The 27,443-nt window shown below is 40.5% G+C and overlaps 2 protein-coding genes across 3 annotated transcripts in view; one reads left to right on the forward strand and one right to left on the reverse strand.

The window, feature by feature from the left end:
• tmem266 (transmembrane protein 266) overlaps positions 1-19,331 on the forward strand; it is a 29,191-nt gene extending 9,860 nt beyond the window's left edge. For both annotated transcript variants that reach the window (XM_065957217.1, XM_020631241.3), the window contains 8 exons: positions 11,229-11,383; positions 12,736-12,809; positions 13,752-13,808; positions 13,961-14,099; positions 14,675-14,790; positions 15,412-15,604; positions 17,525-17,587; positions 17,679-19,331. In XM_065957217.1, the coding sequence (XP_065813289.1) occupies positions 11,229-11,383; positions 12,736-12,809; positions 13,752-13,808; positions 13,961-14,099; positions 14,675-14,790; positions 15,412-15,604; positions 17,525-17,587; positions 17,679-18,316 (1,435 nt within the window). In that variant the 3' untranslated portion in view covers positions 18,317-19,331. The remainder of the gene's footprint in view (positions 1-11,228; positions 11,384-12,735; positions 12,810-13,751; positions 13,809-13,960; positions 14,100-14,674; positions 14,791-15,411; positions 15,605-17,524; positions 17,588-17,678) is intronic.
• etfa (electron transfer flavoprotein subunit alpha) lies at positions 19,329-27,245 on the reverse strand. Its single transcript, XM_020631258.3, has 12 exons — positions 27,117-27,245; positions 25,255-25,404; positions 25,017-25,098; positions 24,469-24,551; positions 24,185-24,284; positions 23,819-23,929; positions 23,475-23,576; positions 23,170-23,238; positions 22,996-23,078; positions 21,761-21,826; positions 21,303-21,383; positions 19,329-19,754 (listed from the first exon to the last, which is right to left on the reverse strand). Exons 1-12 carry the CDS (start codon positions 27,153-27,155, stop codon positions 19,719-19,721), a joined length of 1,002 nt encoding a protein of 333 aa, XP_020486914.1. The 5' UTR covers positions 27,156-27,245; the 3' UTR covers positions 19,329-19,718.
• Positions 27,246-27,443: the final 198 nt, after the last annotated feature.

Raw genomic sequence — 27,443 nt, forward strand, 5'->3', positions numbered from 1 at the left:
GCTTAACATCAGAGGAATGACACAAAGGTGGGATGTGTTGTGTCGAGCAAGAATTTCATTTATAAAGACATTAAAATCCCTGATGGCAAAGCAATAAATTCCCATTTCTACAGCTCTTTCAGATCTATTCTGCGCATTCCTTTACATTCATACTGTGGCTCAGTTATCATGCTTTTGGGTTATCTGTCCATCCATCATGTTCTTGTTGACAAAAAAAAAAATCCCCCACAACTTATGAAAAGAAAATCTTCAAATTCAGCACAAATGTCTACTCGGACTTGAGGATGAAATGATAAGAATTTGGTGGTCAAAGGTCATGTCTACTACAACCGCATCTCGGTTCTATTTTCATGAGATGTCATAAAAAAGATGGAATGAATTTCCTGAAGGGAAGGAGGGCAGAAAAGGACAAGAAAAGAAAGAAAGAGGCTGACGATCACATGCTCTGAAGGAAAAAAAAAACAAATACACTCTGTGTGCCTCCAGCAAATGATGCAACCACTCCTGTGTTTTATTGATGTTTCTGTATTCTTTCAAATACTTTCAATATTAATAAAACTCACTTGGCCAAAGTTACAATGTCATTCTTTGGGAGACACTGACACAAACTAGCTCTCTTGTTTATTGGAACAGATGATCAAAGATAATGTAAACCTGCTTTCATTGCCCCGCAGCTGGTGCTGCAGTGGAGCTGTTCTTCAGTTTGGCTGATACGAGGTTTGTTTTCTTTTTTGAGGCTGCTATGGGTTACACTATTGAGATGGTCTATAAAATGTTATGACATTTTGTAAATGTGACTGTATCCTGTGGTAGCAGATGCATGAGCTGGTGCATTTTGATGTCATTCTGATCTATGAAAATGGCTGTCGTTAGTTTTTTATTGGTCTTTGGTCAGTGCTTTGGTTTGCATCTGGAAAAACATCAAGGCCGAAGGCATAGCTCCATAGCAGTGGTCAGAGACTGCATAACAAATAGGCTCATTACTTGAGTATTTTCTCGACTAAATCTTTGATGAGGTCTTTAGTTTAGTTTAGTTTCATTTGGCTGTGAAAAAAGAGCAGAGAATACACACCAGAGATACGCATTTAGCCTCGCATTGCAGCTTCTCGTGGCTCTTTATCAGGAGCCGTGGGCGGCCATGTAGGAGGTGGATGTTCTTGCCGACTACAAGGGGCACACACTGTACTTGCATATTCTGTGCAGTGGTGAGCTGGATAGGAGTATTGATAGATTTTGGCAGCGCCACCTTCTCTAGAACTCGCTGGAAAGTCCAGAGTCAGGGTGGCGTTTTAACAAATTCACATTTAGACACCATATTGTATAAATGTATTAAGTAATCTGTTGATTGTGTTATGATAAAGTTCTTCCCTTTTTATTGCATCGTGTGGGGTTTTCTGCTGGTATGGGTGTGCTGTGTACATGTATGTGTGCATCTCTTAGTTTAATTAGTTTAACAATAAGAATCTTTAAAAATCTATGGTTATGAAATAGAGTATTTGTTTGATCATTTTAAGGCTTTTTAGAGGTTAATTGAATTGGACAAAAGGTTGCTTTGGATGTCTCAAATATTGCTGACAATTCCTTCCTGATGTCGTAATTTCAGAATAGGTCATAGATCATAGCTTATCAATGGGACTTTTTAAATGAGGCACCTCCCTGCCTGGCTCAGGGATGCATATCCTGCACACGTCGAAGTTTATCATCCCTAGATCAGCCTGCTGCCCACAGCAGCAGCACCACATGCTGTTGATCTCTGAGGGCCCGACTGAGAGGTGCGAGGCTCTGCATCGAGGACAGATGGTTCATATGGGTCAACCTGCCACTTTGACTTGATCAGAGAGGAGGTGGAGGAAGGGATAAAGAAATAAATGGACGGATAGATGAAAGAAGCAAGGCGACCGTCCTTTACACTATCATTCACAAAGCTGCAGATCGCAAGGAAATAGCTCCATTTGATGCATGTAATTTCTGTTCATTAAGGATAGTATTAACCCATGTGCCGTTTATCATGGGGACAGCCACTGTTACTAGCTGTGCAGTGTCGGGTGAAATTAAGATATAAGATAAGCTTAAGTCCAGCCTCGATGGATTTCTAGCTCAACATATTGCTCAGTTTATTGCCCCAATGAAAGTTCCAGAGCAGCCCTTCACTCATTGTGATTTATCAGTGTCCCAGTGTGTCAACATGAACACAATCAAAGCTTCAAAAGACAGATTGTTAAAGTAAAATGGAATAAAAAGAAAAATGTTGACTAACAGATATGAAGGTTATAGCTCTGAGGGATCTTGCCAGACTCTAGTATGAATCTTGGCAGCAGCAATATTTCACAGGGCTTTGGAAGCAGAGCCATACTACACCTGTTCTGTGTTGATGGATGTCTGAAAAGAGAGTAAAATCCCCCCCCCCCCCCCCCCCCTCCTCCACGCCTGACTCTATTTCAGACACACAGAGGTACATTCCTCTCCATCAAATTGTCTCTCCTGCCTGGCACCATGTGCGACACTATAGAAGACATTTGAGCGCAGGTTTTGAGAGTGTGTTAATATTCACAGACATGCAAAGTGTGAGATTGCTTTTTAGGCTGAGAGTGAGAGAGATCAAGTGTCCTGGTGAAAACCCATTTATCAGGGACAGCTTGTCTGCTGCGTCGCACATGGACCCCCATCCATCTCCATTTGCTTCGTATCTGTGGCCCATTTCTCTGGCAGGGACCCGCTCTGAGGAGCCTCAGCTGGGCTGTAAAGCTTTGAAGGATGCAAGGACTGGATATGTAATAGATAGGTAAATGGAAACCAGTGGAAAGGTCTGGTTATACTGGACAGCGTGCATGTGTTTTTATAGAAAGACAGCAAAGAGGGAATCCTGAAGCCTCAACTTTTTTTTATTGGCTTCTGTAAATGATTACCCCTCTTCATTTGATTTGTTTATTCGCTGTAAAAGTGTTTGCCAATTCCCCGGGTGTGAGGCTGTTACAGATTAATAGCAATGAGACTTGAAAAATCTGAAAAGAAAAATTGATTACCCATGATAAGTTCACTTTATTCAGCATATTTATTGCTTAGCTTGTTTTCTACTCTCAGGACATCTGTGCCTCTTTTTGGTGCGATATCACTGATTAATCAGCGGTGGTTACACAGGGAAGGATTTATAGTTATTTAAGTTGGCATTTGTCTAGATTTTCTAACATCTGTAGGCAGATACCCCACCTGTGCTGAATCAAAGGTTTTATATTTAGAGAAAGACGTACATGTAGATACCTGAATTGAATGCCTCTTCCTGGGTATAAAGGAAGTTAAGGAGCAAGTTCAGCATAAAGATTTGCTAACAGTCTGAATGGGATGATGTGATACAACATCTGCTGTTCAGTCGCCTGGGTTCAAAAGATTGGTATGAAAGGTTTAAAGGTTTAAACTGGAAGAACCATGTGGCTTGTTACCAGGGAGGAAAGAGAGAAATGAAGAGGAGGTACCTAAGTCAAGTAGTGTCATTTTAAAGTGCTGCTGCAGCAGTATCTGGAATTCCCATTTGCGCCTTAGAAGACCGAACTTTAAATCCAGAAGCTTTCCCTCTGTACTCACTTGTTTCTTGCCGACAGCAAAGAGATTCATGAGATAACTTTCAATCAAAGTCTATAGTTCTATACATTGAACGTAAATATCTATTATGACATCACTTCTAGTCAAGATATCGAATAAAAATGCATAAAAGCTGAATTACACTAAAGTAAACTACCATTAAATACCAATTTTTGCATTGCCTTTGCCTATTTAAATGTTTTCCAAACAAACATTATTTTTTAGATTCACACACTTTTAAGACACACTCACACTTTAATGCATTATTTAGGGTGTTGTGTTCTTATAATCCCACTAGAAAAACATGGTGAGTACCATCTCACCCTACACACACTTAGTGCTGACTCACATTTGTAACAGAGCCTCTGGTTTGTTGGAAGTTATCAGTTTCAACATCAATAAATAAAAACAAGAAGACATTTACTTTTGGATTTATTATGATGAGTTTCCCGGATCGACTCTCCGTACAGGAACTGCAGTTTGAGGCCAGATCAGGTAGCTCATGAAGGAGAGATGAACACAACAGAGCTCTTGTTAAAACGGCACAGCGGTCTGGCTTAAGGATGTTAGAGGCTCAATTTGCTTTGTCACAGTATCACAACTTTCTTGAGGGGCTGACTTTCTACTTATCTCAGGGATGTATTGAGTCAATACTGATATAGGACAGAAGACCAATACTGACTCAAAATGCTTGATCAGGTATTCATGCTAAAAATAGGGGATGCAGCCAAGAAAGCTAACCCGCCTTTACGGAGGAAGCATCAGTGTCATCTTGGAGGTATTTCCTGTTTGCTACCCCAACTAGCTCGAAAGCAAAAGTTTCAATGGGGTAGCAATAACACAGCACAATAAAAGACAACCAACATTAACTTTGTTCTTGTCCTTGACATAATTGTGAAAAGATATTTGCGTTTTCATCTTGTTTGACGCAGTTGCATTGATTGAACAGCTTTTGAAAAGTTGTGACATGGATTGTTATTTGTGTGATTTCAAACTCGTGAATGAATCTGGCATCTAAATGTTAATTGTTATTTGCTGATACTCAGAACCCATCAGGAATCCGAGCCTCAGATAGGTGAATGGCTAGTCGAGATCCCATTTTGAGGCCACAGCGCCTCATGAGGGATTTTAAGTTGTTACAAAGGCTTCAGAAAGAAAAAAATATATTTCTGTTACATTAAAGTGTATATTTTTTCAGACTTATCTTCCAGTATGAAATTCTTGATACTCTCAACATTTTAACCGTATTAAATCCTTTCAAACTGATTCTGCCTGAGAGTAAAATGTATCACTTACGTCAAGACTCACAACTTATATTTTAAAGGTCCCATATTATGCTTTTTCTGGTTTTATATGCTCTTTAGTGTGTTTTTCAAGTGTCCTGTGCATGTTTAGGCTCATCTAAGTGCAAAAATTCAAAGCCCGCAGAAACGCGGCTTCTCCTACGTCCTCCTGTTAGCTGTAGCATTAGCTGCATGTAACGCTCGGTTCTAGCCCCCCTCGAAATTTTTTTGCCAGTGTGACGTCTTGTCAGTGTGATATCACTGATCTAAGCCCATTGGCTCGTTGTGGCAAGCCCAGCAGCTCATGTTGCACGCCCATTAACTTCTGTAGCTCGCCCACGATATGCCACAGCCTGCGGTAGCACAGTAGTGCTAAGGTGCTAATGTTTATGCTCCCCTCGGAGCCAGAGTGGCTGCATTCCCAATATGGTAAAATTGGCATAACATTTCCGAGAACTGTGCTGAGCGACCGACCAATTACGGAAAAGCAGACAGGCCGACCAATCAGATCAGACTTGGCACACGTGGGGACTCTGAACGTGGGCACTTCAGAGCCTTAGAGAGAGAGTCAGAAGAGAGCCGGTGCATGGAGCGGCAGAACTTTAGCTATTGTGAACATACTTTAGTAGGTACAAATATACAAACCCCCAAAAAGGGCATAATATGACCTCTTTAAACAGACCATAACCTGAGACAAGTGGTCACATTGCTTCATTTGTTTTGTGAGCATGTGTCAAAGAGTTTGGGAACAACTCAACAACTCTAAAGTGTCACACTGAAAAAGTTTTCTTCCTAAAACAATTCATATTTTTTAGCTAAAATGGTATTTGCCTCTGAACATAAATACTTGAATGGCTGGGAGACACAGGGATCTCAGTCTTGAGCCTTGTCTTGATTAATCATTTAGGAAGCAAATGTAATTGTGTGCCAGCTGCCACAAGTCGGTACCCTAATGTAATGGAGTTTTTCACCGAGCAAAGTTGCTCTGTTGTAAATGTGTGGTAAAGACATCAATCAAGAGTTCCCATCTATTATTTAGAGGCCTTGCACAACAGTGAAAGTAATTCAGAGTGACACTATTTTAGGCTTTCCTTTGCAGACAATTTGAAGGAGAGGTTAATGTTTGCAGTGTGTATGTGTATGTGTATGTGTATGTGTGTCACAATCAATACTGTAAACAAGCTGATAGAGTCTTTTCAGACTCATCACTACTGAAGAAAGTTTTCCCTTTGCAGCACTTTCCCTGCATCCTTTAACACAGAAACACAACCCATCCTCTGATTTATTTTCTATTTAACTTGTACCTAATGAGTCCACATTGTGTTTTATCCTGTCTCAATTACAGGGGACAGCATAATGAATGAGATGATCCTTCTGATAGGAGAGTTACCTATCTGGGGCTTGAGCCAAAGCTCCGTGTGTGTGAATGGGCCCCAACAGAGCGGGCAGACTATTTCCTCTGTCTGCCCGTCAGTCAGTCTGATGTCTTTGTCCGCTCTCTCCTCCTCCGGCCACTCTGCTCCAGCTGGTGTCATGTACAGGATGCCATCACTTCCATCTCGAGCAGGCCGCTATTGATCAGCCTCATGATCTAATCCCCTCGCTGTGCGCTGCTGTCGGACCACTTCGATCTTCCCTCAGTGTGTTACCACAAGCAGCTGCGCACCTCTTGATGTCTATATGAACCTGTCTGCAGCGCAAGCCACCCTACATCTCTCATTTCCTTCCCACATTATGTCCTCAGTCTGTTTGTGTGCGTGTGTGTGTGTGTGACCAACCCTTAAGTTATTGCCCATTCGATCTGCTCTTGCCGTGACCCAGAGAGAGAGCGAGGTGATTTTTCCTCCACCACTGAAGCAGCCTCACTTCCTTCATAAATACTTCAGGTCCTCAGCGTTCAAGGTTTAAAGTGATTCCTTAAAATTAAGTTTCTGAGCTGGGAGTAATCCATCACTGCCATTTACTTCCAGACAGGGTTTTTCTTTACAGGTTTATTAAATTAATACCTTTTCTTTCCGGCTGTTGGGAGAGGTCTGAATGAATTATGATTCCACACAGTATGAGTTAAATCATGCTTTTCAGTCTTTAAGGCAACCGCAGCCACTCTTCCATCTTTTAACGAATGGTCCACAAATGCCCAGTGAAGCCATGTCAGGTGTATCATTAGGTAAATGTTGCTTTTTCTTGGCTCTGCTCCACCTGCAGATGGGGTTTGACATTGTTCCTTGTGGACAAATCTGCACAGGGGAAAGTCTCTGCTAATGACACCATTACCCTCCTCCACCTCTTCATCACCCCAGGTGTTGAGCTCCTAATCTGTTGGCACTGGCTGGTTCTGAGGGAGGCTGCAGAGAGCCGAGTGCACTGGTTAGCCTCTGGGAGAGACACTGACACAGCGTGGCCGAGCTCCAGCCTCCGTGCCGACCTTGGTGAAGGTTGGAGAGGAAGTGTAGCTGTGCCACAGCGGAGGTTCGGCTTCAAAGTGATGCCGCTCATTAGGATCTCCTCTTTTGTTTATCCTGAATGATTTACATTTGATTTTAGGTGTTAATTGCATGGTTTTGGACATTACAGATTACACATGATAATAGTAAAAATTGTAGTCTAAGATGTGAGTGCATGGGGGACATTGCTTTGAAGCAGTCCAGTGGGCCAAGAAACTAGGATCATTAGGGAAGTTGTAAATAATCCCATTTCTTGGAGGTCAAAATAACTAGTTAGCCTGCTGAAATGTCAATGTTACCATAAAGTCAGTAAACAAACTGAAATGACATTTCAGGGACAACATTTCACCAACTTGTGGATCGGGCAGTTTACACTATAATAATTAATAACTTCTTTGATAACTAATTCTTCATTCACATCCCCTATTTTTAGCATTCAAAATATTTTCATATATAACAAAAATATAATTTTTTTGATATATATGAAAATGTTTTATCAGAATCAGAAATACTTTATTAATCCCAGGGGGGGAATTTGTTTGCTACAGTTGCTCATAACACCAAAAATCAGTAAGAAGTACAGATATAAATTCACAATATAAAATAAAAAGAAAATAGTAATAACAAAATAATAAGCATAAGTACCAAGTGATAGCAATAATAAAGTAGTATAAGTAATAAGCTATGTTCAAGCGCAGGTAATTGAAAATATGAACCATATTTACAAATATGAATATACACTGATGGATTAACAGTGTAGATATTGCACGGTTCATGTACAGATAGCACTTTTGATGTATAAATATTGTCCAGTTATTATGAGTCAACACTGAATATTAGAGCATTCTTTGTTTCATTCCAGATTTTTCTTTTTTTAACTAGCGCTGCTTTTATTTTCTGACTAATTAAAAACTGAACAATAAATTCAGAAAAAAATGGTTAGTTTCTGAAGATAACCATTGGGTTAATCTGAGTGTTTATACACCATTTGGACTCTAGAAGTGTTACCACATTCCGACAATCCTAGCAATTAACTTTTTAGATTTTTGTTTTCACAGATGGAAGAATAGTAATCCTTTAACTCAATTGTCATGATTCTCTATTCTTTCTTTCTATTTCCTCCTTCCTTAACGCCTCTTTCTTCCCGACTGTCTCTCTGTCCGGTTCGTTTCTGGATGAGTCCCAATTCCCTTTTGATCCAGACGGCACCGGTGCTTCGTCTCTCTCAGTATTTGTCTCCTTTAGTCTGAGCTCAACCAAGAGGAGAAGGGAATAAATCTGTTTTCCCTCTTGTCCTCTGACAGACATTGCCTGTGGCTTTCCTCCTGTGGGGGACAGGTGACCAAACATAGCCGCTATATATACAAACACACACTCCTTCTTTCCAGGTCTTGCTTTCTAAGAGTACACCTGAGCACTGGTGAGGATTGAAGGGCAGTTTCTTGGAAGGAAAAGCTCTGTGTGCCTCCTAGAGATTTGTCATTATTTATTGACCATAAATCCCCTGGAGTCTCAGTCAGTCACAATCTCTGACTGGAGGAAGTTGAATGAGGGAGCAGGGACGGATTTAAGGCAGGTCTGACAATCATATCTTTAGGCATTATGTACCTGGACAAGTAGAAAGCACACGAGGGACTCTGACACACTCAGACTAATGGGAAATATAAAGCAATAGTAAGAATGTGAAACACAGATTCTGGGATCAGAAAGGGTCTTATAGATCATCCAAATTTATCCCGTGTCCCAACATCCCAATGTACCCTGAAAAAAACCAACCAGACATGCAAGTATTAGAGTATAAAGATTGTCATTGAAAAATGTAATAGGTATCATCACCTAGCAAAGCAAACATTCCTTTCTGCCTTTGAGCGACTGCACCCTGCACGGTGCACCTTTGTCATGCTGTGGGAGCTACGACGTGTGGTCAGCCAGCCAGTCGCCTTACTAGTCAGTTAGTCATTCAGAGCTCACACAGGAGAGCAAGTAAACAGTCACCAACAGGGCTGGACTGGTAATCTGTCATACCGGGCATTTTACCAAATGGGCTGACATAATTTAATCTTTAAAAAAAAAAAAAAAAAAAAGCTATTAACCAGCCCACAGAGCAGTGGCTCATTCATTATTATTTTTTTAATAATGACAGCTGGCTGACCCTATCACGTGTCCTACAGGGCTGGTTTTATCCTGCTATTATCATGAACCGCTCCACACCTGTCGCTCCTAACATCATGAACCAAGTCTGGATGAAGTCAAAAACATCAGAGTCAAAATGATCAGTTGGATATGCAAAAGGGAGAGGATTACGGAAAAGGGTCTAAATAATTTTAAAATCTTTGCAAAGACTCTGCAGTGTCAGCAGCACGGCGTTGTCTGCTACGGCAGGACCCCACTGTCATGCAGCCACAGGTAGAGCGAAGAAGGACGGCGTGACACTGCCAGGCAGAGAGCTGGAGGAGCAGCTGTGTGTCAGAGGCGCAGATAAACATCGTTAGTAGAGGGAGTCTGTAGTGTATTGTTCTAAAAAGTACAGTACTTACCTCTGAGACGTTGTGGAGTAACATAAAGTACCAGAAAATGTGAATCCTAAAGTAAATTACTTCAGTTTAATTTTTTCACAAAAATGAACCTTATTGTATTGAACGGTTGTTTTAAGATTAAATAGCCTACGTGTATTTAAATGTATAAATAATTGATTGTACTATCATTTCAAAGGGTGAATACACTTGTTTGCCTATATTTGTCTTGGCACTTACTTACTTATACTTACTCCTTTGTCATGGTTTGGGGGAATAATAAGTGGCCGTTTTAAAGGGGGTCGTTTTAAACTACTTATGAGCCAAAAATGTCAGGGCCACATTTCCCCCAAAACACATCTCATGAATTGAGATTACAACAAAGGTCATGTATTTGATTCTAGAAGTGGGCACAAATAGTCTAGTGGCTGCTCTGATAAGTATTCAATGCTTCATTGTGCACTTAACATTGAGCTTCAACAGGAGTAAGGTTGCAGAAAATGCAGGAATGAATGCTTTCATGAAGAGATTGGAAAAGGGGCAAATATGAGATGACACCATGAATGCATGAGTATAACTCCACATTATCCATCATCTCAATGACAGCAGAACTGGTATTTATGCCTTGCATTAACAGGGGGCTGTAAATCTATATCAGCCTGCTTGCTCTGGATGTGTATAATTCAAGTGCAGAATAGTGCCCTCTGCTGAAACATATTTAAAAGATTGTTAATTGATAGAAAAGGGAGCAGAGTCAAGGTTATAATGTGCCCATGGGGCCTTCTGGAAAGATGGTGGAGTGAACAGTGAAGCACTTTTCAGGGCTGAAACCTGATCTGCAAAGATCTTTAAATAATTATCAATCCAAGAAGCACACAAAAAGAGAATTGGAGAAAAACAGCATTTCCAGTCATCACACTGAAGTCAACATGTCTAATTGCCTCCTGAGTAGATAAACAATATGCATATTTCATTTTCAAATTTTTAAGCACTGAACTTTTGTTTTACATTTATATCTGGATGTCCATAACTATGGGGAACATAGTATCATTTACTCAGTCATAGACCCTTGCATTTAAACATTTCAGATACTGTTCATCTGGTTTATTCATGGATTTTATTCTTTATTTCTTCATTCCTGATTTATTAGGTTGTCTACATTCATTGTGTTAAATAAAAAAAAGTAAAAAGGTTGAATTGCCTCACAAATTCTGTTTCTTTATGGTTCTTGTGCTTTATTGATTTGACCTTGGCTCTGCCTGTCAGATCCACATTCTGCATCAGTATCATATTAGAGTAACAACTCAAGAAACCTTATTAATCCTCTTTGTAACAGCAACGTTTTTACCACCTTTTTATCCCACTCTCTCTCTCCCCCCCTCTCCCCTGCCTCCCCTGCCTCCCCCCATCAGGTCGAACTGGCTGAAACCGTGCTGCGGGCGCCGGGCAGCACTGTGGCAAGTCTGTCTGCTGTCGGCAGGCTTTAACTGTGTCCTGGTGGCCTGTGTCATTCTGGTGGTGGTGCTGTTGACACTGGAGCTGCTCATAGACACCAAGCTGTTGCAGTGTGAGTGTCCTTACTTTATACATTGTTCTTTATTGGTTAATAATAATAAGGATATGGATTTGAGGACATGGTTCTATGGAGGACCATGCATCCAGTGTCCCGTCCAAACTTTCAAAGCAATCTTCGAAAATCAGAAAGGGGACTATGTTACACAAAACTAGCCAATATCGTAGCCAATTATAGCTTTTTTTTAAATATATAAATGGTCAATGGTTTACAGGTTGACCATAAATATTAATCAATATATTTATTTGGAATATAATTCACTACATTCAGATTGTGCAATCGGACATGGGTTGTGTCAACAAAAAATATTTTGTTTAAATGTTGTCCCACAAGTTCAGGGAGAGTGACACAGAAGAGTTTTAATCTATACTATACTGTACTGTACTATACTGTACTGTACTGTACTATACTATACTGTACTGTACTGTACTGTACTATACTGTACTGTACTGTACTGTACTATACTATACTGTACTGTACTATACTGTACTATTCTATACTGTACTGGACTGGACTGTACTATACTGTACTGTACTGTACTGTACTATACTGTACTGTACTATACTGTACTATACTATACTGTACTGTACTGTACTATACTATACTGTACTGTACTGTACTATACTGTACTGTACTGTACTGTACTATACTATACTATACTATACTATACTATACTATACTATACTGTACTGTACTGTACTATGCTATACGATAACTGTGTACATTTTTATTCAGGGCACAAAATGCATGTGAGCATGTGCAGAAGGTCTAACTAGGTGCCAAGTGCTAACACGACCCTATAAGCACACACGGCAGAAAATGTTGCTCCTGAAGTATCCAAATGCTGTCAAGTCTTAAGCATTCCCAAGTGACTAGCTGACCAACATGATGTGGCAGACAAAGGACAAGTAAGACAAATGCATGAAGATGGATTAGCAGACAGAGAAAATGGGGCAATACGGAGTTGGTTGGAGGTTGAATGTAGGGAGGACTGGAGGAAGATGAATGGACTGATAGACACATCACTGAACACAGCAAACAAAGACGAATGGGGGAGAGGTGGTGCATGAAGAAAAATGCCTCAGCTGACAGCCGTGCGCTGTTTGAGAGTGCCCACAATTAGCCTCACAGATGAATGGGGTATATGCATGTGCAGCATGTGGTGAATTCTTACTAACGATGTTGCTTCGTGCCTTTGTCTTTGCATTTATGTTAAGCTAATTTTAACCACGTACACCTTGTCGACTTTATGCATACGATTACAGCTGTTACAAACATACTTAAGAATTCAACTAATGCTTCAACCTTACGTTTCAAAATCTGGTCTTTCTTTTTAAATCCAACAGTTAATAACGCTTTCCAGTTTGCAAGCATCATCCACTGGATCAGCCTGGCCATTCTCTCTGTGTTCTTCACCGAGGTGAGTCTCTACATTATTCCCCCGGTCTCACCTACAACTGAGGCAGCGGCTTGTCCATTAGCAGGATGTGGAGCCACAGAAGTACTTTCTCAGATCCTCATTAGAATACTAACAACCCCATGAAACGCCCCATGCCCGCTGTCACCGCTATAGTTTCCGACCTGATGAGGAGAGGGCAACTTGTGTACAGCTCCATTACAGCGTGTACTTAGTGACAACCGAATCACACAACAAATATCTACATCAGTATTCAGATTAAAACCAAACAAATAAACAAAAAACCTGCCATTAGAGCTGGCACAGTCACTCCCTCCAGTGTTTTTCCATTGATTCGCAGCACAAACACTTTAAAATGCAGATGGAGCCTTTCTGTGTTGCTAGTTTTAAATAATTTCAAGGCTGCAGGTGTGCTCTATTGATTACCATTTTCTTTCCAGCAAGCCCCATTTGTCTTAGTTCCCCACACCAGACCACCCCCACTGCTAACTTTTGTGTAGCTGGAGTGTTGCTTATCAATAAAAGCCAGCCCTCGGGGATACATGGGTACAGAAGAAACAGCAGGGAGGTTTGTTTTTGCTCAGGTGCAACCTTGAATACTCGAAATGAGGATGGGGGCTAGGGGATGGATGCAGCAGAGGGACAAAGGGAGAGTGGTTCGCCCTCTACAGCCCCTGCTGAGTCAGCACAAACAGCCACTTGCTGTATCTCTAATTGTTTGGATGAAATCCTTTCCCACCACCTGTGATGAGTAGGAATATGACGTCAGTGATGAAGTAGCTTTGGACGTGTGAAAGTAATCTGAATGGTAGCTGCAAATGTCATCTACCACTGCAACCCCCAAGTTTATAATTGGGAAATAATACACAAAGATCTCGACTGTCATTGTTATATTTAATCTGAAGCTTGTGTGTAATGTGCTCTTTGTCCCTCTGTCTGTCTCAGACGGTGTTCAGGATCGTCGTATTGGGGATATGGGATTACATAGAGAACAAAGTAGAGGTAAGCTCCCATGGGTCCCGTTAGTTCTGTTACTCTGGGCCCCTCTCACTGCAGTGTCATTCCTTCAATGTCAAACCACAGTGGAAGCTGCTACAGACAAACAGTAACCGTGTGCGCTTGTGTGTGTGCGCTTGTGTGTGCGCTTTTCTCAGGTGTTTGATGGAGCTGTCATCGTCCTTTCTCTGGCCCCCATGGTGGCCTCCACAGTGGCCAATGGCCCCAGTAGCCCCTGGGACGCTATCGGTCTCATCATCACACTGCGCATCTGGAGAGTCAAGAGGATCATTGACGGTGAGGCTGGGAGGAGCCTACACCCTCTGTGTCCTTTACTGTCAGGTCACAGAGATAGATACTGCAGTGTGCTCTCTGTGGTATCGTCAACATTTAATCTTGAGGTTGTTTGTTTGATTTGTTGTCTTTTTAAAGATATTTGAACCAGAAAGGGAGGAAGGGCTTCATCTGTTATAAGTAAACCTGTGGTGGAAAGCTCATTCAACAGCTGCAGACATGCATTTATTTGATCATAGAGGTGCATGCAGAGCATTTTATGTGATGTAAAGAATACCTTTTTTTTTTTTTTCAATAAAGTTGCTCCCCCTTGTGGTAATTAAGTACAAAAGCGTATGTGCATTGCACACATCCAAACACAATAATAAGACCTAAAATTCACGAGTTAAACCATTTAAATTCGTCCATTTTCTGAAACAAAAATTCAGCATATCTGTGGTTGTTTTTAATAGAAAGTGCTTAAAATAAAGATCTTTTTTGGGGAGAATAAATGATGATGCAATATATATTTTGTCTGGCACAATAATATTTTTTTTGTTTGTTGGAAGAACCAACACTAATATGCTCTTTTGTTTTAGCCTTTGTGATGCAAGTGAAAGTGGAGATGGAGCTTGAGATCCAGCAGTATGAGAAGGCCAAAGCAGTGAGGGAGGAGCAGCTTGACCGTCTCACCCAGATCTGCCAGGAACAAGCAGTATGTCCTCTTATCTGTCTTACATCTCTTGAGGACTTACTGTCTCACAGCTAATAGCTGCAGCATTTAACCAGAGGAGGGCAGCAAAGTGCAGTGCAAGAGACAAATTCAATCTCAAAACCTGCCAAGAGGATTGATCCCTCTCATATAATGGCTTAATAATATATCTGCAGATGTCTTGAGGATATCAAGTAGTCAGCACTGTGTTTTATCTTTAAGCAGACTATGAATTACATGACAATTGAGTAATGTTCTATGTTCGATTTGTGTTTTTAAATGAAGGGAATGAGTGCATTTATTTAGCCTCGACTACAATCCCTCAAAGTACTCTGCTGACTCCTATTGGTCCATATATCAAAATCTTGTTACAGCTATTTTTCTATTATTATCAAATAACATTAACACCACTATTAACATCTTCAGTGTAACTGTAATTGAATCTACTGAGTTCTTGTGGAGAGTGTTTGCTGTTTGTCTGATTATATCTTTATAAGCACACAATACTGAAGAAGAAGTGAAAATGAACTGTGATACAAGCTGTGTGTTTAAACTGGGATCTTTACTTTCAATGACAAAATAGTGTTTTCTCCAGGTCTCATATTTATCCCTCTCTCTTTTTAGTTTGAAATCAGGCAGCTGAGAGCCCACCTGGCCCAGCAGGACCTAGATCTCGTAGCAGAACGTGAAGCAGCCATGCAGATCCACCATATGTGGGGTAAACAGAGCAGCAGTTTCCAGGAGGTGGACGGACTGGCCCCGGGGACCTCTGAGCCTCACGGGTCGAATAAAGCCAGAGAGCCCAGGGGGCCTGCAGGTAAATCATCTGGAACACCAAGCTTCTTTTTGTATGGCAGGTGATCCAAGACCTCTGTGCGTCAAAGCTGTGGATATGGATGGTTACGTGCTAAAATGTCCTGAGAGACATGAGCCTTTCTAGACTTGAAATGACCACAATGTTGGTGACTCTGGATTATATAAGCAGGTTTAAGATTACAATTTTGGGTGCTTGTCAGGCAGTACAAATCAGAAATCCTCAGAATGAACGCAATGGTGCCTCAAAAAAACGTGTAACACATGCAGACGCGTTTAGGTATTTGGTCACCGTATCACTTTAAACTCTTAACACTTAACGCAGACAGTGAACAACCTGAAGCTCCATGCTAGAGGCCAGGGCAGTGTGTTTAAACTGGACACACACATCTCACACGTACACATAGGTAGCCTCCTCTTTTCAAAAATATACGTCTCACAATCCACATAAAAATTCTGTTGCCACACCTAGATGGATGTTAAACCTCTCACACAGTGACAGGTCATAACTTACCCAGCTCAAAGCAACAAAGCACTTTCAGTGCAGGTGATGTCAGGGCTTAAAAAAACATAGGGGCTTTTTTCTTTATCAAAGCTATAAATCACAGTGGAAGCTGCCATGCATTTAAACTACAGTGTTTCTTGTCAGGCATCCTTTTAACTGGGGCTGCTCTTCATGTCATATTGATCATCCGGAGCCGGTCCCCCTCAGAGATAGGGCTGAACCTTGAGCAGCTCCTCTTAGGACTCTTGTAAAATACATTTGTGAAGCACAAACATAAATGAATATAAGCCTGACAGTCCTGCGGTACCTTGGTTGTTAAAATAAACAGTTGGACTGATTTAGGTTTCTCATTGAGATAGTTCTTACACAATCTGTAGATTGAACCACACCATTTGAGTGATAAGTTGTTTAACCAGTATGTTATAGGTATTTTTAGTAGGCTGGATTATTGTAACAGCGTCCTCACAGCTATCAGCAAAAAAAATCTACGAGACAGAAAGTCCAAAATGCTGCCGCCAGAGTGCTCACTAACACCAGGAAGATGGAGCACATCACGCCAGTTCCTAAAACGCTGCACTGGCTCCCCCTGTGTCCCAAGGGCAGATTTTAAAATCCTGTGACTTGTTTTTAAATCACTTAACTGTCTCGGCCCCTGAACACCTCTCTGACCTAATCACACCGTATGAGGCACCCGGACCCCTCATGGTCATCTGGGGCAGGCCTCCTCAGTGTGCCCAGAATAAGAACAAAGCAGGCTGAGGCAGCTTTTGGTTTTCATGCCCCCCACCCCCAACCCCCCCCCGCCTCTCTGGAACAAACTGCCAGAGTATCTGAAGTGTGCTAGAACAGGTGAAGCATTTAAATCAGAGCTCAAAACACTTCTGTTGAATGTGGCATTTCAGCAAACCACCATGTCTGTTATTAGAGACATTTGACCTGCTTCACTTTGCTTTTGTTTTACTTACAGATTTTTTTAGTAGAAACAGTTTTTTTTTTTTTTAGCAATAACTGTTTACTGTGTTCTTTTAATCAATTACTATTTATTAAATGTATTTGTATCTAAATCATATTTTTATCTACTGTTTTGACCTCAACTTTTATTGCCTTCTAGATTTGTTTTATTATTATCTTGTGAAATGTTTGAAATCCTTTTTGTGCCTGTGAAGCACTTTGAATTGTCTGAAAGGTGCTTTATAAATAAACCTGCCCTGCTCTGGTGGTATTGAGGGGTTACTACTCTATTGGAAGATACTCAAGTCTAAGTATTGACAAAAAAATGTTGTAACTAAAAGTAGCCAATTTTCATTCACTACTATAATTATAACTAGGTTTGTGAGGAAACAATGAGAATTCATAGTGGTTTCACTTTTATCGTGTCATACATAAAAAACTATTGAGCGGCCTTTTCTTTCTCTACAGATCATCATGGTCAAGATGACATGAACAACTACATCAGCCAGTACTACAGTGAACCTAGCAGTGGTGAGCAACAAGTATTTACTGTTTTTTTGTACACATAAGTAGCACCACAGTGTTTACAGACCCGGTGCTTTATGTGTCCTTGGTCTTGTAGATATGGGGATCCCAGACCCAGCACGCGTCATCACCACAGCAGCCATAGATGTGCACCTGCCGAACAACCCCAGCCAGCTCCCCCCTTCTTTGGTGAGTGCCGATGCAGTGATATCCGGCCGTCTGCAGCGGACCGGCAGCTCAGTCAGTGAAGCCTCCACCACCACAGTGTCCCGCACAAGCTTCAGCGGCAGGCAGCACAGCATCAGCAGCCACACGCTGGGCTCCACCTCGGACTGCAGCTCCACGGTGCGGGAGGCCTCCACCTCCACGGATTACAGCGACCAACGCTGCTATCCTCCACCTTACAGCAGCCCTCTAGCCCTGGGGACTCAGCCACGAGGGAGTCCCAGCGCCGTGGTGCAGGAGCTGCTCTCCTCTTTGTCCGAGGACTCCTGTCTGACGCAGAAGGGACTGGACCCGGTTAACCTGAAACCGCCGAGCCCAGCAGGTTCCACCAAGACTAGCCCTGAGCTGGAGCACAGGCTCAACCTCTACAACAAGAGGAACCAGGAGAGCAGAGTCGGGCTGCACTCCAAGCCTCTGATTCATCTGCAGAGCAACGAGCCTCTTCTGCAGGAGAAGTACAGAATGATGGAGCCGGTGGACGCTCCAGTCAGCCGCATGTCAGAGACATAAGACTCGGCCCAAAACGGGGAACTACACTGGACTCTCTTAAGATCAACCACAAAAAATTGACGCTCTAATAAACTCTGGTGTTGGTTGTAGTCCCAGGCACATAAACAGCATGTCCTCTTTGTACTGACGGGACGGAGGGGATGAACCTTTCATAGCAGCACAAAAATAAAAGGAGATGGAAAACTGGAGGAGGCAGACTTATCAGGCATCACTTATCAGGAATCAACTTTCACAAAAATACTTTTGTGTTTTATGAAAAATTTTACCAATAGAAACCAGCAAAAAGGGCTCAGGCCTGTCGTTTTCAGACTAAAGGTCTTTGCAGAAACAATCTGGCTTTTGGTTACGTTGTGGATTGATTTCTAGCAAGAGATGCTGGACTGATCAGATGATATTACTGAAGGGCAAGGAACGGTGTATGACTTGCAGATCTAAGTACATGTATATCTGCTGCTGTAGAGGTCAGTGTAGTGTCTCCAAACACACAAAGAACAGTCCTCTTCGACTGGACAGCAGCAGGGTACGTTGGATCACATGTTCTTTCTATCTTTGTCTTTCTATATTTAGCAATGTTAACATTTTTATTGAAAATTCTATGAATGGAAACCTTCAAACTTGTCACTGGTGGATGATTCAAGTAATTCAGAGTTTTTATCTTGGTGCAATGACGTAAATCAGTGCTTAATGAGGTTTTTGCAAATACAGCATGTCCTTCTCACGTCTATTTAATTGGAAGCTACCTGCACACGGTAGTTTTGATATCATTCAGGTCTAAAATGTTACCTGTTTATTTTAATGTTTGGATGCTGTGTAAACAATTCAGGATGGGTTTGATCCATCACATCGCAGCCGTCAAATACCGAGGGACAAGAAAATGTCAAAGAAAATTTAAGCATGAACCTTCCTCTTTAAAAAAAAAAAAAAACTATTGTACTGTCAGCAGGCTTTTTCTATCTTGATCATGGGAAGAACGTATTGCAAAATGGATCCAATAAAAAAAAATAGAAAAAGATAAGTTATGAGTTGTCAATTTAATACACTATTATCCAAGAGCATTTCAACAAGTACAAACCCTCTAGATAAATAGGATCTACAACTCACAGTTAGAGGTTAAGAGACAAGCCAAGCATTACCAAAGATGTCCTTTACTGCACAAGAAAAATAGTTTACAACCTGTGCTACTGCAGGCAGAAAATACCTTGTGGCATGTATGTATATCTAATTTGAGAAATTTTCCAGTCAAACTGAAGATTTTAACAATTATTACTGCATGAAAACAAGGTACATGAAAGTCCACAGCTTTAGAAAGGTGTTAAGGCATTTGCTGTGGTATCCTATGGGCGATCTCTGATTCTTCTCTCTGTTGGATTACGTCCTGAAGTATGGTGGTACTTTTTTCTCCTCACTTGTTCAGTTTCTCAGTCATCTCAGGAACGGCCTAAAGAAGAGAGAGCAGAAAGTTAAATGTAAAAAAAAAAACGACGACATTTGCAGTCACAAAATCTAACATTTTCAAAATGCTGGCGATGTAGTTTCAAAGAGGCCAAATATAAGAGTGTCATGTGGTGAATATGATAACAAAATTAATGTATTGGCCCCTCCTCCTCATTAGTCCGAGAACTTCAGAACAGAATGATCATTCACTGGCCAGGTTGGTCCAAGGTATCAACTGTCCATTTGAGGAAAATACAGAAAGCCCATCCATTTTAATCAGCCACCTGAGCACTGAAGACATGTAAGGTGATCTCACCCAGCAGGTCACAACTCTGCTGCCACTGGCTAGATTACTAACCACTTGAACAGAGTTTGTCAAGACACCTGGCGCTGTCATCAAAGAGTTGCTCGTAGTGACGACATTTGAAGAAAATCCTCAGAATCATAAACCTTTTATAAGATTTCCCTTTTAAGTTAAGACTAGATCCCTGTTAAAATAAAAGTTCATCACAAATCATCTGAGCCGTTAAAAGAGCCCCTATATTGATATTTAGATTAAGTACTTAAATGATGAATTTGATTGATTATTGCTGTAAATAAACATAAAAAAATAAATATAACGATGCACACACACAACAAAAAGAACACAGAGGGGAGTCTTGATTGTTTAAATGCAGACATCTCAGTTAATCTTGGATTTTTTTTTAGCGCAAAGTGAGACGTGTATGGTGAGTTCCTCTAAATGTGGTTTACTCCACAGGTGTCTTCTGATTTAACCATCAGCATTTAAAAAAGGCTACTGTGTAAGTGGACATGGGTTTTTAAATATTTTTTAGGCTATGTACTTTTAAAGTACGGCTTACAATTTATTCAACATAGCTTTAATGACTATATAATGTCTAGATTTTATGTTTAAGCCGACTGATTTCCCTCTCTTTCTATGTATAAACGAGAAAACACCACAAGATAAAAGTTCCTGTTCCTAAGCTAAGACTCCCTGCTATAATGTTTAAGCTAAGATAAGAGCCCTCTGAGAGGACAACCAACAGGACACACGAGAAAATACAACCTACTAGCCTTTCACAAGCAGCACTGGAGTCCTCCGTTGGATGTGCCAACACTCTTGGCTCACTATCCCTGGCTACCAGCTCGATACAAGAAAGTAACTAGGTGTGTAAAAGGCCTGGCAAGATGACGCTCAACAGAAAAGTGAAGCCACCTTTAAGTGATATTGATCACTTCTTTATCGGTTCAGATGCTGATGCGTTCCTTTTTTGTGTTCAGCCCCCCCCCCCCACACACACACACACCTGATTAATTTAAAGACCTTAATAATTTAACAGTTGCTCATTCCCATTAGTTTGAATAAGGCATCATAGAAAAATGTAACAATCAGAGAACAAATGTTTTTCTGACAGTCAGTCTGGAATCTAAGCTCTGTCAAGATACGATGGTGTCTAGGAAAACAGACACGCCTGCTGTTTTAGCCTCACTGTTTTCTGATATAAGATCCTTTCACACTAGTGTAGCAATTACAATCCCAGAAGTTTACCTTGAAAAGATCTGCCACTAAGCCATAGTCAGCCACCTGGAAGATTGGAGCTTCTGGGTCCTTGTTGATAGCAACAATAGTCTGGGTAAAAACAGAGCAATATTTTAAAACAACGACAATTACCTTTTAAATTACTATTAACTCTAGACTGGCACTTTTTTAGGAAGTTAACAAAACACACATATCCAAAATCCTTGCAAACAGAATTCTGTGTGTGAATACCGTGTACTCATGGTGTGTGAGATGAGAGTGGTGTTTATGCACACAGTGGCATTAAAACTGCAAATTTCATTTCATGCGTTACTTATTACTTTGAAGCAAAGCAACAACTATTTGTTTCTTTTATTTTGCCAAATGTCTGTGAACAAACTCAAAAGAGATACAGCACATTCCATCGAGTCCACAAACCCACTCAGACATTTTCTTTTGTTTAATATACGTAGTGAAAGTGTTTGCACCTTGCTGTCCTTCATCCCTGCCAGGTGTTGAATAGCGCCTGAGATCCCGACAGCAATGTACAACTCCTGTGGACAGAGAAGACAACATGGAAAGTGTTAGTTGCTTGCAGACATCACGTGTAATCTCAGGCCTTTTTGGAAAAGATACCGTACAGCCACTGGACTTCTGTACAGCAGAATTGACTCATGGTATAATGACCATGGCTGTGTAAACTTTCAGAGGGTGCTGGGGAAAGGGTGCAAGGGGTCAGTGGCCTCAAACTCCTGTTGGAAAAACCAACGCTGCCTCTCAACTTAATGCACTGCAGTTTGACTTTTTCAGTGCTGATTAAATGTTTCAGCTGAAGTCTCAGAGTGCAGAACATCAATTTGTAAAACACAATAGTTTCTCAACATAGAAGAAAATACATAAGGCAGCTTTTACACTAAACCGACTATAAAAAAATAATCTGCAGATCTAAAAATGACCAGTTTAATAATAGTAATAATACATTAAAATGTATATAGCTCTTTTTAGAATACTCAAGGACACTTAACAAAACAAAACAGTGAAAAGAACACAAATCTTTTTCTATTCCCAAAAGATTCTGAAAGCAACTCATTTGTGGCCTTTACATTTGGTAAACGACTGTGTAGCATCTTCACACATTTTTTGATTATTTGTATATAGATTAGGCAACAAAAAAAAATGATACTGACAGATTGACAGCCCTTGATACATGTAGATAAAATGTGAAGCTTTTATTTCACTGTATAAACTATACTCAACCAAATTCAACAAGCTTGTCAAATATTTCGAAAATCTAATTTTTGACAGTCTGGCCTGGCCTGCGGCTCTAACCAGACATCCACTGCACTCTGCTTTAATGGATCCGCTAAATCATTTAGGGCCCTTAATGTGCAACCCAGTCCATTTTTGCAGAGCCTAATGTGTGGCTAATCACAGCTGGGTCAACCAGGCGGAAAGGCATAATGGGAAGTTAACCTTTTTAAAAAGCTAGAGCAGCCACTCTGATCATAGGCATGCTGTGTTACAGGAAACAGGCATTCATCAAAAACAACAGATTTGTTCACTCATGTTAAAAGGCAGGGAACATTTAACCTCACTTTAAATATGTTTCTGAATGTACGTGTTTACATTATGCAATCTAAGAATGATCCATTGATTATTTTCTTGATCTGTTTTACAAGTTGAAATAATTCCCAGTGATCACTTTGGTTGAGGAATAACTTACTGGAGCAACAATTTTTCCTGTTTGTCCAACCTGCATGTCATTCGGGACATACCCAGCATCCACCGCAGCTCTGGATGCACCAACTGAAAGAGAAGAAATTGCATTTTGAACTCAGCCTTTTTAAAAATTAAAGTGCTCCGGTAATGTAAAGCCCAAATGATTATCCAATCCAACCTGCTGCGTTCATTTTGTCTGCAAGGTCATAAAGCAGCTTGAAGTTATCTCCACTCTTCAAGCCCCTTCCTAAGAAAAGAATATACCATCGTGTTAAAGCACAAACACAGCTAAGTCCTCTAAAAACCCCTTACCAACTAAACCGGATGATATTAAAGATGTATTCTAACACTTCCAATGATAAAATAATGAATCCAACCTCTAGTTCAGACATGCTTTAAAAACAACACTGAAAGAGACTTTGTTCAAAAAAACTAAATGCTTTAGTAATTTATCCTTTAAAAAACACAAAAATGATCTCCCACCTCCTGACACCACAACCTTAGCGCCGGTCAGCTCTGGACGGTCGCTCTTTGTTAGACTTTGTCCGAGCCACTCAGACAATCCAGTGGCAGCAGAAGCAGCAACTGCAGACGGTAAATTAAAAGAGGAAATGGTTTCCAAAAATCAATTTCTAATGACAACAAATAACATTTACAGATAAACAATCATCAAAGTGGGTAATCCACAACTTAAAAAAAAAGCTAAAAGAATACTTTAGTCCATAAAATCACAATATATGATTTACATATTGTATATTTTAGCATCATAGTGTAGGTTAGTGTGTACTGAGTCAGAGCCCTCTGAATGAATCTATAAGCCACTGAACCTTCTTCTGATGAAGCATCTCCTCCCTCTGTTGAAGCTGCCTCAAATGACGTCCCTCTCACAGTGAAAACTTTGATGGGCTCGTTACATTTCACCGTGCTGAGAGCATTTCCTAAAATGAAAGGTGTTATTATCAACATAAATTAATAAAACAGAACAAAACACAAAGATATCATCAATTCAAAATGTCAAACCAAATCCAACTGAAAATATTGAGTTGTCTTTTGAGGTGCATCTTTGCCGTACTAAGGCTGCTCATAACCCGGCTAACACTTCTCCTGAAACACACCAATACTGTATGATTTAATAATGAATGAAAAGTACAAAAAAAATACTTTTTTTTTATGACCAAATTATAAGATCTTACCAGCATATATGGTTCTGACAAAGGTATCTGGAGACTTGATCTCGATAATATCTGAAACCGGAGCGACATCCAACTTAGCGGCCACTCTTGGAAGCAGATTCTGCAGAGGAAGATGGTGAGTAAATAATAAATGATGGACTGAACATACAAAAACAATTAAGGAGAAAGATGTGCTAAAGCTGAATAGCCAAAAGAGACTAATCTTCAAAAGACAAGTGGATTATAATTTCCAAATCTATAGGTGTAAACAACACAAGAACTGTTTTTTTTTGTCTAATACTAACCTTTCCAAAAGCAGATGCTCCAGCACAGATGTGGGTGTAATTGAATTGCTTCTGTGTTGCCAGGATAAGTGGAGTCAACTCCTCTGAAGAGACGAAGAAGCACAATCAGGGACACAATCAGGTTGGTCTAGGAGTGCCCACTGACTGCAGCTGTGCCAGTTACAGCAAGGTTACATACATTAGGGATGTGATTGGTAAAAGGACAAAAATGCTAGCGTACTCTATTATTGGGAAACACCTGAATTGATCATTTAAGTCTTGTGGATCCATTTTCCAGGTAAAAAACAATCCAGAATTCCAGATAAATATGGAAGAATCACATAGCTGACACACATATGAGCAGATAAAACACAAAACATTCAACACTCCCTCAGCAACTCCGACAAACTGATACATGTAAGTCAAGCATAATATTCAAATGTGATCATGTGGGACCTTGCACTTTCTTTTAAAAGGTAGGTGATATTCTGAAAAATACTGTGTCCAGTCATGTATTTGGTTCGTGGCTGAAGATTAAATAAATAATAGGCGTTCTTCTTGTCACATACCTGGTAGGTAACCTTTATAAGAGTCATGTTGGGCAACCAGAACTTTCTTCACACCGTGGACTTTGCTGATTTGTTCCACAACCTGCGGAGACATAAAGCTTTTTAATAACCTGATTTTTTTGTTGATATATCTGTTATTTCTGTTTGTTAATATAAAAAAAAAAAACACTTATCCATATTCGTCATACAGTACATTTGTTTTTCCTTTAAGCTGTCTGGTATTTAAAGGTTTACCTACCTTTGCACAGTCCGTTCCAGCAACCAGACAAGTCACCTCTCCTCCCAGCTTATTGGCAGCAGTAATGGCATTGAGAGTGATAGGAGTTAGCTTTCCATTGTTGTGCTCTGCAACCACCAAGGTGCTCTGAAACCTCTGAAGGAGACCAGTCTGTTGGAGAAAAAGGTCAACATCTTAACATTTGATGAACTGTGCTCGCTGTTAATCGAAAGACCTGGATGTGCTACTTTACAAACAGCCTGTCGTATTTCAGATATATTATAGACACTACATAGCAACCAAGGACGTTCAATAAATTAAAATGGAGAAGACAAAAGCCCGGCACTATTTACTACTGAAAACACATTTTCCAAAATTTCCCTAAAACATTTAGGAGCAGTGAAAGATTAAGAATACTAAATAATTACTACATTTATTAGCTGTTATTGCTGCTATTACCGCAGGAATTCATTTGCACTTTTCTACGCAGTGGTCTGCTGGGGAGGAGGGAGCACAGAGAGAGACTGAACAGACTGGTCAGGAGGGCCAGTTCTGTCCTGGACTGTCCTCTGGACTCTGTAGAGGAGGTGGGTGAGAGGAGGATGTTAGTGAAGCTGACATCCATCATGGACAACCCCTCTCACCCCCTGCATGACACTGTGGGGGGCCCCTGAGCAGCTCCTTCAGCAGCAGACTGAGACACCCACCCTGCAAGACGGAGCGCTACCGCAGGTCGTTCATCCCATCTGCAGTCAGACTGTTTGATCGGACTCTTTAACAGCATCACCACTCATATCAATACTGCTACACACTGTGTGTGTGTGTTTCATTTTAATAACAATAACTCTTCCTGGGGCGCTGGTGGTGCAGTGGTTAGTGCGCGCGCCCCATGTATGGAGGCTGTCGTCTGAAGTGGGCGGAGGTTCACATCCCACCTGTGGCTTCTTTCCTGCATGTCATTCCCCTCTCTCTCTCTCCCTGATTTCTGACTCTATCCACTGTCCTACCTCTCCATTAAAGGCACAAAAAGCCCAAAAAATAAATCTAAAAAAATTTAATAAAATAAAATAAAAAACTCTTTCCACAAGTGGAAGTGTAAATACATTGTATTATTCTATTATTGTATTTTTTCACCCTTTATTTAACGGATGTAAATATGTTTGATTTTTAACTTCTTGTTATTTTTAATAATTATATTCCTGTCTCCTGTTTTCTAGAGCTGCTGTAACACAAAAATTGGGATCAATAAAGTTTATCTTTATCTTTAATAGTTGAATAACTATTTGTGAATAAAGATTTGGGGAAACTAATGGTTCACTTTTGCATAGTAAACAATCTGTGAAAGTATTGGAACCAGCTCCCTCTGGACACTATAAAGGTTAATAAAGGTCATTCACATGAAGTCAAAAGACACTTTAAATCAAAAAATACAGTATGGTATGTTATGTATATGTTATCACCCATTGCTGTATGTCTAAACATCTACATTAACATAAAGCTTTAGGTAACACCTGCAGTCAATGACAAAGGTTCAGTTTCGTAACAGCTGTTTTTCAAAGTTTCATAACCATTGAGCTACCTGTGCTAACAACAGATAGGACCACCTTGCAAAAAATAAACACGTTTTGCTGCTTTATCTTCTATGCATCTATATTATCTGTTAGAACAGGACAACTAACCTGTCACAATAAATTCAGCATTTAGAAACATGGCTTTCCAGATGACCACGACTTGTTTAAGACATGACTAAATTAGCTCGCAGGCTAACAGCTGCTACAAGACAACAAGTTACGCTGACTACGTGTTACGTTTTCACTGTCTGCCGTAAAACTTCAATACAAAGCCTGCATATGCTTCTACGTTACAACTGTCAACAGTCTTACCAGTTGTTTCAGGCTCGTCTTGTTCAAAGCTCTGTTCATCTTGGACCTCGCTTGCTTGCTGCCTCTCACTGCTGCAGAGACAAAACTGTGCCAAAGGTCCTCTGACGTTTGTGACAAATTCTCGCGAGATTTGGCCGTTTCACAACGAAAACTTCCGGTGATATCGCCCCCTCCCTTCAAGATAGTATAAAGTAAGATAATGCTCTCACTGGCATTTAAATGTCTTTCACGAGAACAAAGCATTATTTTTGGGGGTTTTTTTGCAAGAAAATATTAAAACACTTAACACTTGTTCAAAAAACGTAGATAATAATAAGGTAAATATCT

Source organism: Labrus bergylta, chromosome 7 (assembly GCF_963930695.1).
Source record: "Labrus bergylta chromosome 7, fLabBer1.1, whole genome shotgun sequence".
NCBI lineage: Eukaryota > Metazoa > Chordata > Actinopteri > Labriformes > Labridae > Labrus > Labrus bergylta.